The 21221-nt window shown below is 42.8% G+C and overlaps 1 protein-coding gene across 3 annotated transcripts in view; it reads right to left on the bottom strand.

Moving 5' to 3' along the window:
- The window catches only part of prpf40a (PRP40 pre-mRNA processing factor 40 homolog A), a 17991-nt gene extending 11294 nt beyond the window's left edge, over positions 1-6697 (bottom strand). The window contains exons 1-8 of one of the 3 annotated variants that reach the window (XM_048238395.1): positions 6627-6641; positions 5647-5727; positions 5385-5528; positions 4738-4821; positions 2070-2097; positions 1887-1909; positions 1610-1657; positions 1127-1234 (exon numbers count right to left, since the gene is read on the bottom strand). In XM_048238395.1, the coding sequence (XP_048094352.1) occupies positions 1127-1234; positions 1610-1657; positions 1887-1909; positions 2070-2097; positions 4738-4821; positions 5385-5528; positions 5647-5727; positions 6627-6629 (519 nt within the window). In that variant the 5' untranslated portion in view covers positions 6630-6641. Of the gene's footprint in view, positions 1-1126; positions 1235-1609; positions 1658-1886; positions 1910-2069; positions 2098-4737; positions 4822-5384; positions 5529-5646; positions 5728-6626 lie in introns of all 3 variants that reach the window. The other 2 variants (XM_048238396.1, XM_048238397.1) reach the window with 2 other exon arrangements.
- Positions 6698-21221: the final 14524 nt, after the last annotated feature.

Genomic DNA, 21221 nt, shown 5'->3' with positions numbered 1-21221 from the left:
CCATGCACTTCTATCTACAGTTTACATCCAATTCACATTTATTCAGGTAACTGATGCTTTTAATAACAAAATATATGAATAAAATGTATCCAAAGTGACTTAAGTGAAACGCAATGTGAAAGCTACAATGGGAGACTTCAGAGTACACAACACTTTCATTGAGTCTTGCACAACAATTCAATACCTGTTCCATAAACCCCCATTCTAGTCTGAAGATTAAGCTTAAGCCTGTCCAGGAAGCTGACCAGCGGGAGTAAAAACCAGGCTGGCCTTAGCTGACGGCCTGAAAGGTCTCGGACACCCAGTGTGTGGAGATAGGCTGACGCAGGCTGCTATCTGGACAGCCTCTCACAGGTAAAAGCCTGACCTTTTCTTCTCAGTCTCAGCAGGGGAAATGCCAAAGAAAGCTCCCCCCCATCTCCTCCTGCTCCAAAAATACAGCACCTATTGTGAGCCTAACACCAGCTGAGGCCGCCGCGGCGCGAGGAGCCAGGCTATGCCGCTGATAGTGGATCTGACACCGGCGGCTCGGCTTTTAATGCTAAAGACGCACGCCGCATTTTTCACCAAGACTTTTGTTCCCATGGGGGCATTTGCATAATAACACAGCCAACCTAATCTTGGGAGGGCAAGTCATAAGGCGTGATAAGATACAGACACAGCCTAGGTTCTGATGGAGGACAGAAGCTCTGCAGCTAACGTGATATGTCACTACTTTGGCTTTGCAATGCAGTCACAAACAATGCGGACATCAAATTTTACTTTACTTTGAGAAAAAAAAAAAAAAACAACTCAGAGAGAAAGAGATAATTAACTGATAATTATCTGCTTAACCGATTATCTGCTTAACCGATTTCACAGAGGTTAGTGCTGGCTAATGTATCTACCAGGGAGCACTGTGCTGACACACTTACACACACACCTGCTCCTCTGAGGTGTATGCATTTAAACACCACGTCAAATCCAATACGCCAATAAATAAATACAGCTTAAAAGGTCATTGTGCCCATTACCCAGGGTGACATCCCCATGCAATACACTGAAAGGGAGAAAAAAACTGCTTCTAAAAAAACAGAGAAGAAAGAAGTGTGCAATCATTTGTCCATTTTGCAAGGCCTGTCCCTACCTCGGCAGGAGACTTCAGCTCATCGGGCTTCTCCCAGGTGGACTGCTTAGTCTCGGTGTTGTAGAAGTAGATCTTCCCATCCAGAGACTTGTGCTCTGTCCACACCTTCTGGAAACAGAGAACACAGTCTAGAATGAGACCTCTAGTATCGTCACCACTGGAATATTTTAGCGCTCAGCTAGTTTATTAGTTCCGTTGAGACCAGACTCAATGAATTTAGTGGTTTCTGCATGGTTTGCTGTGCCAAGCTTTACACATGCAGATGAAAGAGTGCTTACCCTTTCACGCAGTAAATTGAAACGTATAAAAAAAAAAAAAAAAAACCCTCCTTATTTCATTATTTAAGATTTATTCCATATAGGAGAGGAGCGTCTCACAGTGAATAATGAGGCACAGAAAAGTAATATGCTTTATGTAGACACTCATATATATACACACTCAATACTACCATAATTACATAATTTTATACAGAATAATTTTTACCTTCTTTGGTTGGTCATCTTGTGGGGAGTCGTTTGCAGTTGCGCTTGGCTAAAAAAAAAGACAGAATTGGAATGAAGACCAAATAACTCCACTTCACAAACTGGAATGTATTCTGGAAAAAGTCATCTTGTTTGGGAAATATTTTGATAAAATGTGTTTGCTAACTAAACAAAGACAAGCAAATATTTTCATGGGTTCTATCTACCATTGCTCCAAGGAATATTAAAGACTATCACAAGTAAACAGCTTATTACAGCTGGCTTGAAGGCCTACTTACAGTTGTCGTAGAAGCGCTGGAGGCTACAAAAAACAAAGTAAACATTATTATCTGTTTTATTATTCAGTTTTGGATCACACACACAAAAATCCTCTAAAAACATTATTATCTGTTTTATTATGCAGTTTTGGATCACACACACACACAAAAATCATCTAAAAAGCTATTTTCATCACAACTTACCAGCACTGTCAACGGGGCTTACACCAGGCTGTGGACACAAGGGAAAATTCATGTTCAATAAAATTAGGTAGTTTTTGATGGCATCAAACAAATCAAAGTTCACTTTCTCAAAACGCCTGTCATTGTACGCGTCACATACAAGGAAGGATACAAGGAAGTTTATTGTCACATGCATATAATTACTGGAAGTAAGAAATGCAGTGAAATTATGTACGGTGTCAGCCTATTTGTGCATTTATTGGTGGTGGGGGGGGTAAAAAGTGCAGTAGAAGAGGGGTTTAGTAGATTAAGTGGCTGCATAAGAAAGGTGGGGGAGGATTGGGGGGGCACCAACAAGGAGCACCCAAGAGCAACAGGGGCAAGGAAAAACTCCCTTACCAAGTAAGAAACCTTGGGCAGATCCACGGCCCAAGGGGCTAACCCAACTGCCAGGGGTCTTGGTGTGTGTGTTGGGGTGATGACAAGGGAGATGGGATAGTGTGCTGTGTATGTGGGGAGAGGGCAGTGTGCAATATAATGTGCTGTGTATGTAGGGGAGAGGCAGTGTACTGCAAGTATGGTGAACGGACTTACTATTGCAAGCAGAGTACTGTATGTATGATGTATGTGAGTGATGACAGTGAAGATGTGAGTTTAGGCGGGAGGGGAGTGGAGCAGTGACTGTGTGTGTGTGTGCAGTGTGTGTGTGGGTAGGTGGGGGCAGTGTGTGTTGGAGAAGATCCTGAAGACAATGTGCTGTGTATGTAGGGAGGGGGGCAGTGTGCAGCAAGTATGTAGAGGAGGCTTACTGTAGCAAGCAGTGTGCTGTATGTATGTGTGGTGATGACAGTGATGATGTAAGTGTGTGTGGGTTTTTTTGTGTGTGTGTTGGGGATGGGGGTGGGGGGCAGAAAGGCTAGGCAATCAAGGACATGGGTAGATAGATGGAGGAGAAATCAAAAATAATAAATAAAAAGTTATATGGAGATGTGCAAAAGTTGGAGAAAGTCAGATGTGTGTGTGTTTTGACGTGTGATGAAATAAGAAAATAAATAAAAGGTCTGTAGCATAGGGAGAGGGATGTAGGGAATGAGGGAAGTGTTAAAAGTCATGTAGGGTGTGTGTGTGTGTGTGGTGGTGGGGGGGGGTCATGAGTGCTGAGGAGTGAATGTGTGCAAAGTCAGTATAGTGCGAGTTCAGAGTTCGGATGGCCTGGGGATAAAAACTTCTCCCGAGTCTCTCAGTTCTGGCTTTGTGACTACACAGGCGTCTTCTTGATTTCAGCGGTAGGAATAATCCATTGTTAGGATGAGAAGAGTCCTTCAGGATCTTTTGGGCTCTTAGGAGTACTCTTCTGGAATAGATATCTTGTAGAGCAGGGAGTTGAGTTCTTATAGTACGTTCAGCTGAGCGCACTACTCTCTGCAGAGTACTACAATCTCTAACTTTGGAGTTCCCATACCAGGTGATGATGCTACCAGTTAGAACACTCTCAACCGCTGAAGTGTAGAAGGCCTTCATGATGGATGTAGAAACTTTGAATTTCCTTAGCTGACGAAGGAAGTCTTCAGTAATGTGGAAACTTGTGACTCTCTCTACAGGTTGCCCGCTGATCATTAGTGGGGTGTAACTGTAGTTCTGCTGCTGCCTTCTGTAATCCACTACCATTTTCTTGGTTTTATTGACATTCAGTGTCAAGCTGTTAGATTGACACCACTGTGCCACCTCATCAACCTGATCCAAGTAGAGCTGTTCATTGTTGTTACTAATCAGGCCCAAGATCACTGTGTCATCTGCAAACTTGATGATGGAGGTATGACTACTGTTGGTTTTCCAGTCATGTGTGTAGATGTTGTACAGTAGTGGACTCAAAACACAGCCTGTACAGCTCAACCTGTTCCTCAGAACAGAACCTTTTAAGAGAAACCTCAGAGCATGCACTCAGCATTTTGAGGCTGAAGTACAGCTCCTGCCAAACTCTGGTGTGAAAGTGGAGACACTGAAGGATGCGATTTGACAGGTGGAAACTTTCTCGGTCAGCTCTTAAAACAGCAAGCCAAGCAGCTGAATTCTGTTTGAGGTCTCACTTGACAACGCAAGGTGACAATTACACAACACTTGCACCGTCCCATGTAAAATTGCATGTGTCATTTACTGGCGGCTTCAAAACAAGGGGTCAAGTCAATTAATAGGGTGGGGGGGACGTCATGTGTCTAGCCTGGCGCCTGTAACGTCACCACCTCCTTATTTAGAGACGCGGTGATGATGTCCAAGCATTCAAAATGGTAATCAATCCAGCTCACCTACTTTAATTAGTAAACATGTTTTGTGCTGGATTGATCTGAGGGACAGCTCTGTGGCCACAAACATCTGTGGCCATCCTTTGTTATACAATGAGTCAACACACAATACCAGGCCATTTCTAAGACCTTAATCAATACATGAAAAGCCCTGATGGCAGCAAAACTGTGCAGGTATAAAACAAACACTTACGTCACCAGCATCCGTAGATGATAAAGGCCCTATATAGCTAATGCACCTCTCCCCACAATGGGGGATGTGTTAATTATGTTAATGCTTCTGCCACTGACAGCTTGTGGATCTATTTTTGAAAGCGCGCAGAGGCAGAGGAGGAGAAGAAGAAGAAGAAAAAGGGGGAAAAAAAGGAGTGAGGAAACGCATGGCTTACCGGTCCTGTTGGCTGCAGTGTCGCAGCTGGCATGCGAGGTGGCATCATCATCCCGGGCATCATAGGCGGCATCATGCCTGGCATCTAATAAAAGAGCTTCATAAAATATTCATCTGACCCGTTAATTTCCCCCCCTCCAGCCCGCGGCACGTGGTGAGGCTGGCATCGGGTATTAACACACAGCGAGGGGTGGCGGAGCGGAGCCTAGCTGTGAGTGGCTGGGCGCGTCTCTGTCGAGTGTTGATACGCGCCGCGCGGCCTCAGCGTGAAGCGGCCGCGCCACGGCGCCAATATGCACCCCGCCGCCGCCTCCTGATCCCACGCTCCCCCACAGCTACGGCAGCCCATTCCAACTGACATCACACTTTTTAATTAGCAATGAAAAAAAATGCCATCGCGCAGGCGGCAAAAAGATCTGACTGAGGGTAAAAATGCCAGCTGTGGTGGTGACACCATCCTGTGCAAGGCCGCTGCTTAATTCAACAATAATGCCACATCTGATCGAACACCCTCATTTGTTAACTGTACACAAATATAATTATTAAACTCCAAACAGGTTAACAACAAAATAAATAATCGGTTTGCAAATCAAACTGACAGAAACCGAGATGTGTCTCTGGCAGAGACATGTGGAATCTTTCTCTCACCTGTCCCATTGGCGGTCCTCCCATCGGTGGCATCATGGGCGGCATCATGCCAGGTGGCATGCCGGGAGTCATGGTGGGGGGCCTCTGTCCCATTGGGGGCATTCCCATGGGAGGGAAATGAGGCGGCATTCCAGGTGGTCCCATCTTTGGAAAAAACAACACAACATCAAGTCTACACCACTTTCATGTCTTTAACCCGCCTCACATAAAATAGAAAGACAGAAAAACACGGAAGAAGTGAGCTTTTCCCAAACCGACTTACAAAAGGAGGCGGCATGCCTGCTGGTGGGACACCAGGAAAAGGAGGTGCTTGGCTCGGACCATTATTAGCATCTGATGAGGACTGTCATAAACAAGAGACCCCAAACAGTTACTACTACAGCCCAGGCTACTAGGACTGTAATAACTTATGGTAAGAGTAACTGTTACAGTTCCATGCGAACTAACCAAAAGAACAAGAGTATCCAATCTAATGATATTAAATATACGCCATGTCGTCGACAACAGATATTGCTAGATCACTTCTGCTAGCTGTTGACTTGGCTAGTAGTTATACTCGTTACAGCACTGTAATAACCTAGCCCCTAGCTAGCGTTGACAGTGAAAGGGGTTGACTACGTCAAGTTCGCGATGATCTCAAATCACAGAACAAGCTTCCAGTTCAACATTTGGCTAATTAACGTTAAAGCATATTCATATCATAGCTCATAACAAAAAAATAGTCTGAAAGACCGCCATAACCTAACACTGCAAGTTTAGCAAGCTAACCATAAGCATAACATTATTTAATGTTTCGTCTTGGAAATGCTAACCAACGCCAGCTTTCAGTTAGCTAACGTTAATGTTTGGGGAGACAATGAACGAGGATGTGAAAATGGTAACGGTAACGTTTACGCCTCAGCTGGGTTTTAATTGTCAAAGCTATCTAGTTTCTCCAACTTTCATTTGTTCGTTGTATACCGGCTATCCATGAATCGCCCAAGATTTGTTTCGGAACACTCATTCAAACGCTGTTCTAATTAGCCATGTTGTTTCAACACCATCTAGCAATGCTAATCGTGGCTACCAATATGCTAACCGGTTAGCAAATCGTGACTAAATCTTCCTACTATTGTCTATAATGAACCAAGAGATTGAACCTATTTCACTGACTCTTTAAAATGACATATTTAATTCTTTTATCATGTTAGATGAAACATTTATCATGATAATAAGGGGAAAGCATAGACAAACTTCACTCACCATGTTGGCTGAGTATTTAGCGGCCCAGCTCACCACCCCTCAATAACGTGTCTTCTGATTGGACAAGAGTATCCAAGTTGAAAGGGCACTTGCAAACTCATCAAGATTGTATTCAATAACATGCCGGCTGCGTTAACAATGCGCACATTCATTATCACTGTGGCATGATTGATCCAACCCCTTATCATTAACAAAAAAGAGATGGCATTGGCAATAATGGCGGGCCAAGGTAAACCAGCAGGACCACTCTTTAGCTATTCAATAAAGCATATGAAAATCAAATTATAACGAATACCGGTATGCACTAGCCTATCTCTTGTCATAACATCTGAGCTTTGAATAGGTTGTATCTGTCAACCAGTAGCCTAGAACCACTGAATTTTAGGAGATGTCATTGATAGGCTATTGTAGGCCTCAATTGAACAAATGAATAACCGGTTAGTTTTTTTTTTTTGTTCTAGTGCCTTACATAGTGAGCAAACCAGTAGTTTATGATGATAATGTTTGGAAATGCAGCCATTTGTCATTTGGTTTCATGAGGAGAATAAATCAACACAACTACCCACAGAGAGCTGTGCATGAAAGATGCATGGCAGAAGCATTGTTGTGTCTGGAATGGGGCTGGCACACCTTCTAGCCTATATAAATCCTCTGCTGGGAGTGTGGGGAAATCTGGGCGGACCTTTTCCTCGTCATGGTCATTTGTCATTTGTTTTTAATTGGGCAACTTTTTTCCCTTTCATCTGAGGAAATTGTCTTTGGACTCTGCCTCAAGGAAGTTGCATTTTGGGGAAAGAGGCGTATTAGCCTACCTTGAAAGCCCAAGTCATGATGATTTATTTTATAGAACCTGAAATCATTCTGTCTCTGAGGGGGGCACTGTCAGTTTTAAACCTCGGCGGTTAGACCTGGCTCATGCCTTGTAATGTAGCCTACATTTTTGGTTACGACAAACTCTAACTTTCTCTGTTTCAGAAATGGACACTTTTAGTACATAAAGTATTCGATAATAAATGCAAAACTGAATGACCTTAGTTAATAATTTAGGTAAATAAAATGAATAATTATGGTTCCATTACAAAGAGCTCAGGATGTAGATGTGGAAATACCCAAATTATGGCCAATGAAGATTATTTTAGGAACAAAAAGCTATTGTTGTGTAATTGTATTCTCTTCTGTCATGGTGATTGGGGTAAGTGGGCACTGCATGCAGCTATTTGGCAACAGAGCCCACCTCATCTCTGTATTTTGCACTTCCTCTAGCTTCTCTGAAGCTCTGCAAAATGTGTTTAGTGCATACGCATACAAATGAATGTTTTGGAGTTACACACGACATGGTGAAACAAGACCCTCTTAACTCTGATGCATTTTATAGGATTTCTCCTCCTCCGTATAATCCAGAGGGGAGACCGGACACAGATTATCAGTCCTCTTATAAATAGGACCAATTGAACCCATATCTGAATGAAAAACAGCTCTGGGGCAGTCCCTAGAAAAAAAAAAGGTTTATGGAATACTGTTGGTCTTCTTATTTTGAATAAGCATAGCTTACTTTTTGTGTACTGATCATTTGTGTACTGAATAATACATCAAATGGACTGAGGTAAAGTGGAAAAAGGTCCTGTGGTTAGACATGGACTCCTCTGGGCTAAAGAGGGGAAGGACTATTCAACTATCCAACGTATCCAACTTGTTTTAGTTTTCAGTTCAAAACCCAGCATCCATGACAGTGTGAAGGTGCATTAGTGCCTATGGCATGGACATTTTGCACATCTGGCAAGGCACAATCAATTCTGAATGATGTACAGAGGTTTTGAGCAACATACTGTAAACTCGAGACAATGTATTTTCAGGGAAGTATAAGTATAAGTATATATACTCTTATGATCCCGTGAGGGAAATTTGATCTCTGCATTTATCCCAATCCGTGAATTAGTGAAACACACACAGCACACAGTGTACACACAGTGAGGTGAAGCACACACTAATCCCGGCGCAGTGAGCTGCCTGCATCAACAGCGGCGCTCGGGAAGCAGTGAGGGGTTAGGTGCCTTGCTCAAGGGCACTTCGGCCGTGCCTACTGGTCGGGGTTCGAACCGACAACCCTCCAGTTACAGGTCCGAAGTGCTAACCAGTAGGCCACGGCTGCCCCAAGACCTACAGTACAGGGCAAAAGTTTGGACACACCTTCTCATTCAATGTGTTTCCTTTATTTTCATGACTATTTACATTGTAGATTCATCAAAACTATTAATGAACACATGTGGAATTATGTACTTAACAAAAAAGTGTGAATTAACTGAAAACATGTCTTATATTCTAATTTCTTTAAAGTTGCTATTTTTTTTATTTAGTTAATATATTCAGCAAGCCATAACTTGACAAATATTCATCTGTGGGCCAAATTGCATTCATTCATAGTTTTGATGCCTTCAGTGAGAATCTACAATGTAAATAGTCATGAAAATATAAAAAGAACACCTTGAAATGAGAAGGTGTGTCCATACACCTGAAATGAGAAGGTGTGCCTGTACTGTATATATTTCAAACAATACTAAGATTAATTTTGCCCATATTTAAACATTCTACACAGAGTCCAAGTGCTAAAATTGCCTGTCTGCAGTCCAAACCTGTCCAATTCGGTGCATCATGGAATGAAAAACATCATTAAGAAGACCCCAGGCTCGGACAGTAATGGGACCATTTCATTCTCAAAACTCTAGCAACTGGTCTCCTCAGTTCCTAAACATTTACATAATGTTGTTATATGAAGAGGTGAAGCAACACAGTGGTAAAAATGCCCCTGTCCCAACTTTTTTGAGACATGTTGTTGGTGTCAAGATCAAAATGTGCTTATTTCCCATGAAATAGTCAAATGTCTCTCCTTCAACAGTTGATATGTTGTCTTTGAACAATTCTCAATTAAATACAGGGTTGACATGATTTCAAAACATTCTCTTATTCACATTTTACAAAGTGTCCCAACTTTTTCGGAATTCGGGTTGTATGAAGCCATTTTGCAGTTGTGTCATTGACAATTGTGTCAAATTTTTAGTGGAAACCTGTTTGGTGTTATGACTTATGTAATGTCTGTCCCGTTTACCCTGGTTCTGGAGCCACAGAGGCAGCACACTCTTTCCTCTGATGGACTGGCCTGTTTAGGAAAGAGGGTTTCTCTCACCAGAAGCTTCCTGGCCTATCTCCCATTTTTCATAATTTAGGCCATAAACAGACTCATATTTTACACCGACAGTCCAGGAAAATAAACAAGGTCAAGTGGTTGATCTACCATGTTCAGATATCTATGAAACATAATGAGAAAAGGACTCAACGATTTGTGACAGAATTACCTCTTCCACTTCTTGAATTCAATTAACCTGAGATGAAAACTAAGAGGTAGCTGGGGTGGTGGTGGGCTCTATGCTCCCCTCAATAAAAACTGATGTATAGCTCATTGGAAACAAAAAACATATCAAAATGAATAATCCTATATATGAATATAGCCTTTGAGCACTTTCATTTCACATCCGCCCTCTGCCTCAAAATACAAATTCATGTTGGCAGTAATATATTTTACCATTGCTGCATTAGAGCAAACTGACACTATATAAATACCATTTGATTTAGACGCAGGCAAACCTTGCCTGTATGATACACTGTCCACGTTTAAAGGAGCTTGTTTTGACTGTAACCAGTGTGATACTTGTGCATTGTGGTTCCAGCACATTTAAGAGGTAAAATGACCTACAAATTAGAGTGCCTAATGTGCTCTAAAACTGGTGTGTTCCTCTAATGTTTGTTCCACTATAGTAGGTATTGATCCCAGCAAGCCCAATCTATTGATCTGTCTGAAACATGGTGGCTGTCACTCTCCAGTGTGATACATGTTCCTCTAAAGATATATAAATATAAACTCTACTCTGAAAGAATGCTTCTTGAACAGATTTATAAATACAGAGTTTTGGCAGATGGCAGCATGTTAACTGTCATGGTTATAGAATGTTTTCTTTTTGTAATATCTTTCTCATTTGGTTAATATGGCCAGGTGTGCAGATATCCTTCTCTGATTGTTGTGAGGGCAGGAGTTTGTTACCACAGAGACATGTGTCTTGAGTTGTCATCCTTGAAACCTACACACCATGATCTCATTTTATTTTAAGTTAAAGGGACATTGGCCATTATGCTGATGGACTTTCAAGGTAATGAATCATTACCACACACTATCTAATATTGTCAACCCAACCCAAACCAACCTTAACACTTTCAAGGGGTGTCACCCTGGTTTAAAATATACGAACATGACTATAAAAACATATTAAACAGACAGGTTAAAGAAGACTGAACAGGTCATTTCAGGGCTCTATTTAGAATACAATTGCTTTTGATTTAGATATATATTTCGTTCAGTTTTCATTCAAGCCGCCTCAGATCTAGCACAAAGATGTTGATTGCTGGAAAGCAATTCTAAGACTATTTCAGAGAGTGCTTGATTTCATGAATATCTGGTACACATATTTGGCTTTCCCTTCAGGCAAATAACGGCAGTTGACTATGTTGTAATAAATCGTGATAATCATGGTAATACATTTCAGTGTTAATTCACCATCTATAGATATAGTATATTATTCAGACACAATGGATGATAAGGATGGTATTGAACAAAAAAATGAATGAAATCAAGTACCCTATATGCATATAAATGCAAGCTAACTGTTCTTGGTTGGTGTCATTTAATCATTCACTGTGTGCACATCCAACATGTTCATCATTTAGTGTATTTTGTGGATGTCATTACGCAACATTTGTGTAGGTGATTTCTCTTAAGTATGCAGGCCGTGATTGGTGAATCTGGGACAGACAGAAACTCCTGGCTTCCACAGGCAAAAACAAATGGCCTATATCTGCCAGTCTGACAGGTTTTCATAACTGACTTTTCACTCAGGCTGCTCGTATGGCTTTAATGGATGGGGCGAGTCTCAATCATCCCAAAACATATTTAATTAGCTCCTTGTGATGGATGCAACTCAAGCTCCGTTTCTGCGGCGTGCACCTCTCAGTCACTCTGAGAACAATCTGCGGCGATGCTCTCATGCAGAGCCTACTGAGTAATGAACTGTTGATGCGTGCCGTGTGCCTCGGCTCCGACACCTACAGAAAAGTACACCTGCTGCTGCGGCCTCGCTGACATTAGGGGAATTAGGGGTTGTGTTGGAACACTGGGCTGCTGCTGGAGACCAGATGAGGTGAGAGAGAGATATAGGAGGTGTGTATGATGAGCTGATCAGAACCCAGGGGAGAGAGAGAGCACTTAACATAATGTTTGTGTTTGTGTGTGTGTGTGTGTGTGTGTGTTTCTCTCTCGCAGGGGGATGTGAAATGAGCTATTTAAACACGTCTCAGATACTCCTCTGGGTGGTTTGACAAGGTAATGCTGCCATGGCAGTCGACTGATGAAAGCTGAAATCTGAATTGGAGAAACTCCTCATGTGGTAAATAGCTATAATGCATATATTGCATGTGGCCTACTTCATGCTTTTTCACGTTCAGATAAAGATAAAGAACACGCATTTTTGGTTTTGTTCTTGCCGTTCTAACACACCCTGTGTTCAAAACATCCACCCCATTGATAATATAGTAGTGAATGAGAGAGTGGATGTTTTAAACACAGCGATAGGCTTTTTTATCGACGGCAAAGTTGAAGTCCACCATGAGGAGGGATAGCACCAGCTGTGCTGAATGTGAGTTAAGGGGGAAGGAGCAGCAGTCCTAAAAAACCTGGTGCATTGTAGATAGCATTGTTGCATGAATGTTGAAGTAGATGTTAAATGGTATGGTACTGCAGCTAGAGAGACTCATGCTCCGAGGAGGGCAGCAGCACTTGGTCCATTACTCGCTATGGAGCTTTGCATGCAAGTGAGGAGATGAAACACTTGCTGCAGCAGCACCCATTTCCCCACCCTTCTTCTCGCAACCTGTCGTTAGAGATGTATAATGCAGCTCAGAACAGATGCATCACCTTCACTCCCAAATATAGTGTCTGTGTTCAGGCAAGGTGCTGCGTTACAGAAATACCCCTGCATTTCCATACCGACTTCAGCACATTGGGTCTGATCCCAGTTAGACTGGGTTGATGATCACGCGCCCATTTTTATTAATTTCACTGAAGCGATCCTCATAAATGTTTTCCTCGAGCGGAGATCTCTGCGGTAAATAAAATTGATGCACACTCGGGACTGCTTTCCGTGTAATATTCAAACGCAAACTCATTTAATGAAACATTTAATAGGTGGATGAACATTAGCAGATCGTTTCAGCTTGGCGGTCGGCACGATAGCGAGTGCTGTTAATGTGATAGGGGCGGGCGAGAGAGCCACAGGACTGCGGGCAGCACCACCGTAGGCCTACTCAAAGCCACTCCTGACCGTGTTCTTTGACTGACATTGCATTATAATATTCATTTAGATGAGCCCACCTGCTCCCTGCACTTTAATGAGCTGGTGGAGGTGGCGGGGGCCTCCTGTGAGCCCGCGCAATGGAGGCCCTGATGGGATCTGGTATTCAAAGTAAAAAATAATAACCTCTTGCAGAAGCTCAGGTGGATGCCCAGCATTTATATTTGGTACCCATCTCAGCCAGTGTGGGGCCTTTGATAATTCATTAGAGTGTGGCGTCGGCTTCCAATTCCCTCCATCTCATCGTAATCTCCCCAAAAGCCATAAAGTCAGCTTTCTCACTGGGATTCTGAACAGATCGTTCAAACTGCCAAATAATTTACACCAACTTATCATGTTGCACTTCACTCTATAGGCTATGTTGCTATCGGATTGAGCACGTTTTTGTTTAAAGCATGCTATTTTCCCCACAGTGATGTTAACAAGGTATTCTGTGTCTCATATTGCACACCAATTTCTCTAGGCCTTTCACTTTCTAGCATAACTGAAGCACCATAAAACTCTGAGGCTTATACAGATTTGGTAGTCAATAGTCCAAGCCAGGACAAAATAAAGTGTATTTCATGTCATGGTGTTGATTTATGAGTTGCCGTTTGTTTACATAAACTTTAAGTCTTAATGTGTAGCCAGACAAATAAAGCCACATTGACGTCTGCACCAAAAGTTTTATGCAGGCAAAGAAGTCACTTCAACAATTTGAAGTGCTTACATAAGTGTGATTCATGTATTGACAATGCAGTTTGCTCATTAAAATTTAAAACACTTTCTCCTTTTGTTTAGCCTGTGCATATTCAATTTGCCTGTTCTTTAATGATTAAGCTCCAGCAGACAACACAGATTAGGCTACTCAGTCTCATGAGCCTCAGACGGAAACATTTACTAAAAATGAGATCTTTTCAAATCTATCACATCCACCCTCCTTATTTAGGAACTTTTTTTTCGACATGGCCTATCATCTGATCTCAGATTGTTAATTAGATTGGTCATTAAATCATTACTATCTTGCCTTCTTATTAAATTAGCCCCATCCCAAACACTCAGTTGTCTCTTATCTCCAGGAAGCAGTTGGTCTTTCGCCAGCTCTCGGCTGGCTGTCATTTAGCGCGGAAACAGCCACACTGACTTCACACGTGTAGCCTACTATCCAACCCTTTTGTGCCTTTTAACAGGGTCCATTCAGCAAGACTTGAAACAGTCTTTCATTACCAAAACAGTCTGTCCCTAGCTTGTTTTTCCTCGCGTGGGTGGACTGCACGACCTGCGTTTGATCAACAAAGAGACACCTTGAGCCCCCGTGTTTCCATTTCCAGGTCCTGATCTTTCCGTCATTCCAAAGCACATGCATTTAACGAGGAAATGATGTGTTTTTCATGTCGGTATCCATCATAGCTCCCATCACAGATGAGTTCAGGTGTAGTTCTGGGCTAAAATAACTGAAAAGGTTTCCTTCTTGACAGTGTGCACAAACCTTTGGAAGGTATCGAGGGGAGGGGGTTTGTCACAGTTAATTCTACACCCAGGACGTGTTTCAACGGGAAAGCCAGGGTTTATCATTTATGGCATGTCAAAAGCTGTCTGATGTGAGTTATTTTGGACAACACAGGAGAAAATAATGAGGCCATTATCTTGAGAGCCGGTTCGTAATGAAATGATGCTGTCTCAGTTTCGCCTGAATCCCATTTAGATAAAAAAAGAACTCAACAGGTGACAGACAATCTCAGACGGCTCCGAGAGAGAGAAAGTTAGAGAAATAAACAACTAGGCGTCCTTCTCTGACCATTCCCCCGCATGTTTCCATTTTTCAGTCCTTCAGGCCGTCGGTGAGACGCTGCAAAGAGCAGATTTCATTTTTCTCTCACAGCTTTAGTTCCTTCTGTGATCCGTAAGGACGTGTACTGTAATGGCTGCTGACAATCTGTCACTATTCATTTATGTCACGGTCAGGCAACACCAAGTGTCTCACTTCAAATAAACAAATACAAATATGGAATCATTGGTCGACCAATAATGCATTGGAATCTTTGAATTTCTCAAATTATGTCACATTCAAAGTTTTTTTTTTAAACACTTTTGTTGTGGTGCATAGATTACACCTTTTTGCTCTGGATCTCTGAAACAGGGCCGGCAATGTCTCTGCCCCCCATTTCCAGCTACTTTGAGGTCCTGTCAGGTTACTGTCTCTGCAGAGTTGGGGGAACCAGACTGCCAGAGATAATGAGAGGACAGCTCTGAGCAGTGCTAGGGAGTCTGTTCCATTACCAGCAAATAGCACTCAGGGCACTCTAAGTGGAGAGGGAAATTTGCTGCTGGATCTAGCGAAATGAACTCTAGCCAGGTGCTACCTGGCCGTCCCTCATCATTATGGCCAATAACTGCATTAAAACAAAACAGGAAAGCAGCTTCCACAATGGACTATAATATAATATATGGCTATAGTCATATAGCCTATTTCAGCATACTAATATGTCTGCAACAGGCTTGTGCAAAATTCCAGAATTTAATTGAAACTGGCTCTTAAATTCCAATTCAACTCTTTAATTTCACTTGCATTTAAATTGAGGTAGCAAACAGAAAGCAGAATTGTGCACAGCCCTGGTCTGCAATGAAGATAATTTTTTTCCTCAGCTGCTGAGACCTTTTATTTTTCATAGAAAGCATTAACAGGATTAGAACCCTTTGAGTGAAGTGTTGTGAGGGCTTCAATAGCAATTCTTTCAACAAAACACCACTTCACTACATAGAATGAGGACCAGTTATTCTATAGCCTACTTTTATGCAGTATGAATGCATGGATACATATGGAACAATAGATTTCTAGTATTGATTAGGAAAATAGTGTGTTTCCCTGTATTTTAACGCAGACAGAAAGATGAGCTGAAGTTTGACATGGAGTGATTATGTGCACGAGAGAGTTATTTTCAGCGGTGTCAGTCAAGGTGGCGGCACCCTCTGTGTTCTTGTCAACAGGGTTTCAGTCTGACATGGTCGCTGTACCTGCAAGGAAAGAAGCAACAGTATTATCACAGTGATTCAGCAGGTTACAGAAGAATAGATGCTTTCATGTTTGTGAGTTTCAGAGATTGTTTTGGTCACATGATGGATAAAAATAAAACTGACCTCAGCACTTCTGTGTGTGCGCATCAATCACGACATCTCACTCACTGTTTGGAACAAATGAATCCATTCCCCTTTAACCTAATACGAGCAAAATCATTTGCCTTCTGTGATCCATATACTATATTTGTGTGCATCACGCAATGCTGGACAATAGCGATAATCCTTTTTGGGCTCAGTGCTGTCTGGATGTCATTTTCACGTGATGTCAACTAGCCGCCACAGACTTAGTATCCATTGACTCTCACAGTGATTTATTTTCATTTCAGTGTAGCATTTCAGTGTAGCATTGAGAGTCGCTTGTAGAATGGCTCCTAAGAGTAAGTTATACATGGCACACTCAGACTAGACTCTGTGGAGTTTAGTCGTACAGTTTTTGAAGGTGTTTCTGTTCACGCGTGTAAAAAGTTTCACAAGGACTCAAAGAAGGTCTTGCAGATACGCTGGTACTTTGAGTGAATTTGAAGAGCGTCTGAGTGCTTTGTGATTTTGGGGGAGTGAAATTGCACTCTTTGAATCCTCTCCCTCTTTGCCCCCTTGAGCTGGAGAGTGGCAGGTGTTCTTTATTAGAATGGCTTATTGAATCTTCAAACCACTCATCCGTAGGAGACATGGGCCTGGGTAGCTCTGCTCTCTCATTTACATAGAGCACACTGCACACTGCATTCTGCTGCATTGCACATCCATGCGCTGGCAGTGTACAGTGGAAGGATGAGTGCATGAATGTGATTGATTTTATGCCACTGTGTCTCTGTTTGTGTATTTGTGTGTGTGTGTGTGTGTGTGTGTGTGTGTGTGTGTTTGCGCTAGCGCGCGTCCATGCGTGCATGTGTGTGTGTGTGTGTGCGTGCGTGTGTGTGTTTATGTGTATGTGTGTGTGTGTGTGTGTGTGTGTTTGTGTTGTATGTGTATGTATGTGTGTGTGTGTGTGTGTGTGTGCGTGCATGTGTGTGTGTGCATGCATGTGTGTGTGTGTGTACTGTATGTATCCACTGTATTCCAGCTTCTGAGCATGACATCTGTTGCCCCTGCATGAGGTGGCTGCAGCCCCATCACAAGGCGAGTGATGTGAGGCCCAAAAAAATGAATATTTAATACATTTCCTCCTGACGCGGGTCCAGAGCTCTGTCAAAGTGTAGATGGGAGCGAGGAGAGAGGAAGAGTCGGTTTCCTTCTGTCTGAGCTGACACAGCTGTCAGTGAGCGCCGGTCGTCTGGGAAGCATAATTGCCTCCGACAGTCATGGCACCCCTGCTGCGGTGTGCCCTGTCCATCTCTCCCGTTGTGCAACGAATACCGACCACACTGACCATCAGCCCGAGCACCACAGAGATAACGGCAGCGTTTGATTGCTTGCTCAAACCATTATCTCCGTGTGGAGACCATACAAGGGACAGACTGATTTTTCTGACGATGAAGTAATTGCTTTTAATCAGTGTCACTCTCCTGTGAAATGGACGCTCTTGTGGTAATGATGCCTTGTTGCCAGGAGGCCGACGGTGGAATTGGTTGAAATAAAATGTCCCCATGAGCATTTCATTTACTTTTTGACAAGACTCGCACACATCTCCAGAGGAAGAAATTGCACCGTTGGTTCTGTCCCTAAAACCACGTTTTTCTCTGCACCGTCCCCCAATTACTGGATGTCCCTCAGGGAAGAGCCAGCCCCGCAGGCCTTAGTCTGTTAGACGGAGCCCATGTGGACCGCGCTTCCTGGAAAGCCCCTGGAGTGGCATTTGGCAACATTTGGCCAGTAGTGAGAGCATCTTGATCTGATGTTAATTATGCACCGCGGGCCGCCTCTCAGAAAGAATCGCTTTCCCAAGGACTTTTTGGATCCCGCAAAAAAAAAAAAAAAAAAAGAAGAGCGTGGAGACCTTTAGCAATATTTCTAAGTCTTGGGAGAAACGTGTCTGTGCCAAAATGGAAATGTTTCTGACGTTTCTGAGCTTGTGCACAGCTCAGTGTCCTCAGGTAAACTCATTAATGATTTGATTGAATAGCATCCGTTGGGAGCAACGCCGAAGGGCAACGGATGGGCAACGGATGGGGCAAAGGAGGGGCATTGAGGGTAAAAAAAGATGCCTCGTCTGGTGTCTGGCAGTGACAATGACCTATCTGATGTGGTCTGGGGTCAGGGTGGAAGTGACGGTGACCTTGTGAGGGAAGGCTTATGAAGGGGGCGGATGGGGGGGCACGAAGAAGAGCCAGCCAGGCGTGCTATTCCTGATGCCGGTGCCCTGCTGTGACAACAGACTGTGGGAGAGAGAGAGAGAGAGAGAGAGAGAGAGAGCACGGCCAGAATGCCAGCACTGGGACTTGAACACACCAGTGACAGAGAATGAGAGAGAGAAAGAGGAAAAGAGAAGATAGAGAAAGAGCAAAAAAGAGAATGAGAGAGAAAAACTGATAGGGGGACTCAGATAGGGGGCCGACATTTAATCAGAATAGGAGCCTGAGAATGTTTACTCAGCTTTTACTACCTTTCTTGAATTTATGATATTTATTATTATTTCTTTTCGCATTTCAGCCCTCCCATCCTCACTTCACTTCCTTCCAAAATGTCTGTTGCTATGACTACACATAATGTTTCACGGTGGGAAATTAAGCATGAAATAAAAAGGGAGAAGTCACAGACCTTGGTCAGAGAAGAAAATGATTATAAAGGAATGTAATCCCTAGATCATTTTGCATCACATTTGATCCATTTTTACTACACATCATAGTAGCAATTGTGCAGTAGCCTATAGACTTACAAATTCGGTCTCTTTTCAATGATATTCTTTTAGATTATTAAAGTGTAACTCTGGAGTAAAAACAACCTAGGGCCTATTTATGGTAGACAAAAACAACCTAGGGCCTATTTATGGTACAACTTTTGATTGAGAGCCTAATGACATTAATCTGTGGCATTTGAGCAAGACCGTTTATTTGTATTATCACTGAATGAGCTTACAGTGATGCTTACAGGGCAGTGCCACGTGGCTATTTTATAGCACTAAAAATGCTCAGAATATAATTACACTTCTGTGGTAGTGTGGTGAGGGTTTATACAGACAAACCAAAATATTGTAAACTTTGAAAGTGTACAGAGAGGTTATAACAAGTCCTGTATCTGTAGGAAGAAAAATCCATGGCTTCCTGGTCCGCTATACACGACTCCAACAATCCGGGTACTTTCTGTTTTGTTTTTTTTACATATCCAGGCATTTTTAGGTGAAACTACCCGGAAATATTTGAATGGGGGTCTATGAGAATTTCAGTGCATTACATTTTTTAACTTTACCCAAGTGTTATACATAGCTATTTATACCGATGTAATGCTATGGCCAACCAGCAGACGAGTTATACAAACTCTCTTCCAAGTCCTGACTGGTGTCGCTATTTTATAGCGCATGCTGAGTGCAACCATGATAGCACTAGTGAGCGCTATCGGAGTTGAACTATGACATGTAATCACAGCTCCTAGTAGTTCGCAAAGTTTCATTCATTCCTTCATTATTAGATTAGACATATTTAACATCGGACATCAACTGACTTTAGCTAGCATGACTGACTGACTTTAGCTAACAAAGTGTTTGCCGCAGACGTAAACAAATTTAGACGCCGGGTCCCACAGCCTCCCATCGGGATTCTATATAAGTATATATACTCTTTTGATCCCACACAGTGAACACACACAGTGAGGTGAAGCACACACTAATCCCGGCGCAGTGAGCTGCCTGCAACAACAGCGGCGCTCGGGGAGCAGTGAGGGGTTAGGTGCCTTGCTCAAGGACACTTCAGCCGTGCCTACTGGTCGGGGTTCGAACCAGCAACCCTCCGGTTACAAGACCGAAGCGCTAACCAGTAGGCCACAGCTGCCCCCAGCTGTTCTCTCTTCTGATTGCTGGAGCCACAAACCCCTTCTTTTTCCTTCCCTTTCTTTTTGTGGCAACATACTAAACCGCAAATTCTTATTTTTGTTGTTGTTGTTGTTGCAAAATACAACACAGCAGCTTTTAGGCATGGTGCCTGCTCATTGAAGTAGCCTACTTCTGTCAACAGTAGTAGCAAAGTGCCTACTTCCTTCACCTAAAAAAGGGCGTGGACAATTTGGGACTCATTAGCATATCGCTGGTGATGAGACGCTGTACTCATGTATCTTCAAATCAGCGAGCGTGCTTGATCTTGCTGCGCAGAGCTATAAAATAACACCTTGCAGCATCACTGTAGCATCACTGTAGGTCTAAGCTCATTCAGTGATCATGCAAATAAACGGTATTGCTCAAAACGCCACCAATTAACATAATTTTGCTCTCAATCAAAAGTTTGAAGTTGTTAACTACTGTATATAGACCCTAGTTTGTTTTTACTCCGGAGTTACACTTTAATATGTGCAGATATGTATATCGCAACATCTATCTTATCCTGATTTTAAGAGGTTTTGTTCATGTTGTCCGAATCCAAACCTGAAAACACAAGTAATCGCTGCCATTTCATCTTTACAGTTTACGGAGCAATCTTCCAAATGTCACCCTTAATTGTGCCACGTTTTCCAGCCTTGAAGACACAGACCTAGACTTTCTGTGCACCCTTGGTGCGTCGCACTCGCCACAGAGTGAAAGTGCCGCCACAAAGCTGCATGGGTCTGTGACCCCAGTTGCAACAGCCTCCATTTCCACTTTCTACTCCTCACAGCGTCTGTTCACTGCTCTATGAATCACAGCTGTCATTTAGCTATCAGAGGACATAAGTCCTCCCAGGAAAATCTGTCAGAATGGTGCTTGTCCTGTCCCTTGGTGACATGTTGTGATCTATCATTTGCCACCAAAGTCTCAGGATTACCCCATAGGCTACTGTTGAAAAACCCCATAATTCCTCAAAGATGGGTTTGTAGTTGTAATCACTTTAGATAAAGTAAAAAATAGCAGAACAATTATGCAGTGATACTTGTCTGTCTAAATATAGACCTGGTGCATTTACGAGCTATGTCAGGGTGTTGAGCTGAGAGATTTTCTGACATGTGCGAAGAGCTTGCTGTCTTGCGT

This window comes from Alosa alosa, chromosome 3 (genome assembly GCF_017589495.1).
Source record: "Alosa alosa isolate M-15738 ecotype Scorff River chromosome 3, AALO_Geno_1.1, whole genome shotgun sequence".
NCBI classification, from domain to species: domain Eukaryota; kingdom Metazoa; phylum Chordata; class Actinopteri; order Clupeiformes; family Clupeidae; genus Alosa; species Alosa alosa.
The sequence above is the reverse complement of the archived record's forward strand: the minus strand, read 5'-3'. Positions and strand labels throughout refer to the sequence as shown.